This window comes from Austrofundulus limnaeus, unplaced genomic scaffold, assembly GCF_001266775.1.
Source record: "Austrofundulus limnaeus strain Quisiro unplaced genomic scaffold, Austrofundulus_limnaeus-1.0 Scaffold212, whole genome shotgun sequence".
NCBI classification, from domain to species: domain Eukaryota; kingdom Metazoa; phylum Chordata; class Actinopteri; order Cyprinodontiformes; family Rivulidae; genus Austrofundulus; species Austrofundulus limnaeus.
The window spans coordinates 999,021-1,002,912 of record NW_013952614.1 but is presented as its reverse complement, the minus strand read 5'-3'; the positions used below and the strand labels follow the sequence as shown (position 1 = coordinate 1,002,912).

Sequence of the window (3,892 nt, the reverse complement as noted above, 5' to 3'; positions counted from 1 at the left end):
TTAATATATTCATCCACAGAGTTGATGTGATCAGTGAAATGTTGGACTTCCTGGGCTTTAATTTTAACCCAGGTGTGTTAATTAGGTGTCAACGATAGGCATGTGATGTGAGTATCAGTCAAATGGAGGCAGGGCTTAAAAGCCTGAATTTTGCCTGAAACAGACTGAAGAAGTCCCTTGGAGAAGAGACGAAATGTTTCATTAGAGAAGAACCCGTCCAGAAGACCAACACAATTTTTTTCTTTTTGATTTTTTACCTGGATTACTGAGATGCATCAGGACAATTGAAGCATAGTTTTGGCCAGCAATAATGAGAATAAATGTAACTCAAAAATGAAAATATTGAAGAAGAATATAAAAATAAGATCATTTTAGACAAAATTTAACACTCGTGAAAATCACTAATAGTCACAGTTTGCTTAACTTCATAACTTCATTGTTTCAGCCCCATAATGAGCATGACTTTCCTTATGAGGAAACTAACCAGCCTTTATAAAACACAATAGATTTTTCACTGGCCAGCTGCTGTATAACTGCATACTCTTGTTGTCCAGCATGAAATCCAGTTTTAAAATTTTTGTTTGAGAGTTTTTCCCAGTAATGACTCCAGTTTCCATCGCTGTCTGCACCATAGCCAAATACATGAACCTAAAAACAAAGAAACAAAAAATGTGTTTAATAAGCAATGACAGTTTGCTGAGTCATGTTTCTGTCATCAGTGACCTGAGATCCTCATGCTTTGCTCTATTTGTCACTTCTACATGCCCTCTTTTTCTTGTCAAGTTGCAAATTTATCCAACAAACAACATAACTCATTACTTTATAATGTCAGTGCAAAGATGCTCTGGCCACGCTTGTTCCTTTTGTCTAAACTGGTTACATACGTAAGTTTGCACAACCTAAACTATTATTTGAAGCAATTTACAAAGCGTCTTGAAGATCTCATGTTAAAAACAAACATGGACTTGGCGTTAAATTGTAAATCATGGAGCACAGTGAAAACAAACATGAGTAAATGAAGAAAATATAAAACGACAGTGATACTACAGAAACTTGGAGACATCAACAGCAACGCTGAAGAAATAGAAAGTTCTGACAGGTTCTGGTTGTGTACATGTGACAACAGTTTCCTGTATTCACAAAAGATCTGGACATTGGGGTATGGTTGCTTTTATTTTCTTTCCAAAAAACACCTGACTAAATCAAATGCTGTTGAGAAAATGTGTTGTGGTCTAATGAGAACAAAGTTAGACTTTTCAGCCACGCTTCCCAAAAGTGCCATAGAAGGACTGTGCATCACAAAAAGAACATCACAGTAAAACACGGTGGTGGCAGCATCATGCTGTGGGTTTGCTTTTCTGTAGCTAGAATTAGCATTTTAGTTAAGGTAGATGGAATCATAAACATCTGATTTGGGCCGAAAGTGGCATAATGAGAAGAATATTCTACTTTGAGACAGTATGTTCTCCCTGTGATGGATTTATAACCTGTCCAGGGTGTACCCCGCACCTCACACTGTGACTGTTGGCACCAGTGACCCTGAAAGGAAGAAGCAGAGATGGATGGATGGATGGATGGCTGGATGGATGTATGGCATGTCCCAATGTAAGTATTAGTGGACTAGTAAGGGATACAGATTTGGGATTTAAAATGGTAATGGACTGTACTTGTATATAGCGTCTTTCTACTCAACCAGTATACTCAAAGCGCTTCACACTACAATCTGTGTCCTCATTTACCCATTCACACAGAACTCTATCAAATCTCCTACAAAGCTAACATGTACAATCATCTATGGAGACTAATCAGTGCCAATCACATTCATACACTGATGGGACACACATCAGAGGCATTGGGGTTAAGTATCTTGCCCAAGGACACAACAACTGAGACAGCTGGACAGGGGATCGAACCGGTGACCTTCCGTTTCCAGGACGACTCGCCTAACCACTCTGCTACAAATGTAGCAGTTAAAGTTCAGTGGTTGTGTGACCCAAAGTTAGAGATACTGAGATGACGGTGGAGGTGTACTGAACATTGATGAGTTTAGATGTTCACAGTGTTAGTTGTTTGTGTACAATTTGTCATGAAGTTTTATGGCCTGAGCATAAAAATTAATCTTCGATCAGTCCCCGTCACATTTTTTGAGTTGCATTGACTTTTTTAAGTTTGAAAAATTCCATCCAAAAATATATACGTGCAGCTCAACTGGGATTAATGCACAATGACATCCATACATCAAACCATGTAGATAAATGCATACAAAACTATAAGACATTTACCTAAGGGGATCAATGGGATTATAGCAAAATGTTTATTAAAATGCCCCCTTTAAAGCCCAACAGCTTAGCCAACTTTACTTGACTGAACTGGCATTTTGACTTTTTGCTATTGTAGGGGTCACCTCGAGTGAAATAATCAAAGAAACTGTCTTGGACCTCAGACATCTGATGGGCCTTTAAAGGGAAAAAAAAACTATTTTCCACTTAGAACTTAATTTAGGCCATGACTGGTCATCAAACAATGTTTATCAAGTTACAGGAGAAAAACGAGAACACATATATTTTCTCCCTCAGTTTGATTTCAGCTATGTATGGAATTTCTGTGCAACAAATCTTACTTAACTTAACTAATCATTGTGGTTTAAGTTTTGATGAAACAAAGTATTTGTTTGAATCATATTGCAAATGTTTGAGTTTGAAGTGATTCATTCTTTCAGTTGTTTTTAAAGAGTTCTTATCAGAAAATAACTAAACAGGTCATGATATGTTTTGTTTCTGAACTACACAGAAGCAATAATTATCTTAGACAAGTCTGGCCTTTGCAACTTCTTCTAACATTTTCCTAATCTTCCTGTACTAACCTCACCATGCGGGCGGAACTTAAAAAACCTTGTTCTTTAGTAACTAACAGTTTCTGCATGGAGAGTAGAGAGAGACGGACCTCCTTGCCGTCCACAACAACATCAGCTGTTTTCTCCCTGGAGAAACAGCGTTTTGGCTGTAGGTTTGACCCTTTATCGCCCACAGGGAACCTAAACAGCCGCGGGACACAACCCATGTTGTGCCCAAAACAAGAGTCCAAAGCTCGAAAGCAACGTTGTCTTGACTTCCTTTGGGAAGACAGTCTTATTTTGGAATCGAGATCCAGTGAGCCTGACCTCTTCATTACAACTGACATGGACTTAAGCTGACGCTGGAAAGTAACTCACCGGAGGATCACTACCAAGTTGGAAAATCTAAACGGATTTTCTGTACCGACCGTTGACCTTCCCGAATACCTGGACAGGTGACCCACATCATCTTCAAAGGTATTGCTGGCTTTGTTACTAAGTGTTGCTGGTCTGATGGATGTCAAGCAGGAGACGCTGCTCTTCTGGTTCTCMCATTACATTTAATAAAGATAAGATTATAAGTTAGGAACTAACTGTTATCTTGCTTTCCTCATTTCTCTTAAACCCTTACCTTGCCAACCAAAGTTATTCGCCTCAAATGTCTGGTATTCAACGTCTAGCTGGATATTTGCTGTCTATTTTAAGTGTTGAATTGATGAACAATCAAGTTTAGACACTTTCTGGATTTTTATTGATTCTTAACCTTTTAAAGGAAATTGATTGCTCACAATTAAGTGTACTGTAGTGATTTTGTTTGATTATGTAAATAAATGGTCGCATTAAGAAGTTGTAATTTTAACATAAGATTTTCTTTCTTCTCCGAGAAGGACACTTTTGTTATGCCAAGTTCTGAGTTTGGAATACCATTTGGATTATCCCTGTTCACCAATTGGATTACTTAAGATCAAAGACATTTTGAGGTTCCCATTTTGTGTTGCATTTCATCACCATGGACAGGTGATGACCTCCAAAAAGGGGGGAATGTATATGAATGTATAT

The 3,892-nt window shown here is 38.1% G+C and overlaps 1 protein-coding gene across 1 annotated transcript in view; it reads right to left on the bottom strand.

Moving 5' to 3' along the window:
- LOC106525115 (CMP-N-acetylneuraminate-beta-galactosamide-alpha-2,3-sialyltransferase 1) overlaps window positions 1–3,892 on the bottom strand; it is a 20,408-nt gene that overhangs the window by 2,729 nt on the left and 13,787 nt on the right. The window contains exon 6 of the mRNA XM_014019227.1: window positions 542–648. Coding sequence (XP_013874681.1) covers window positions 542–648 — 107 coding nt within the window. The remainder of the gene's footprint in view (window positions 1–541; window positions 649–3,892) is intronic.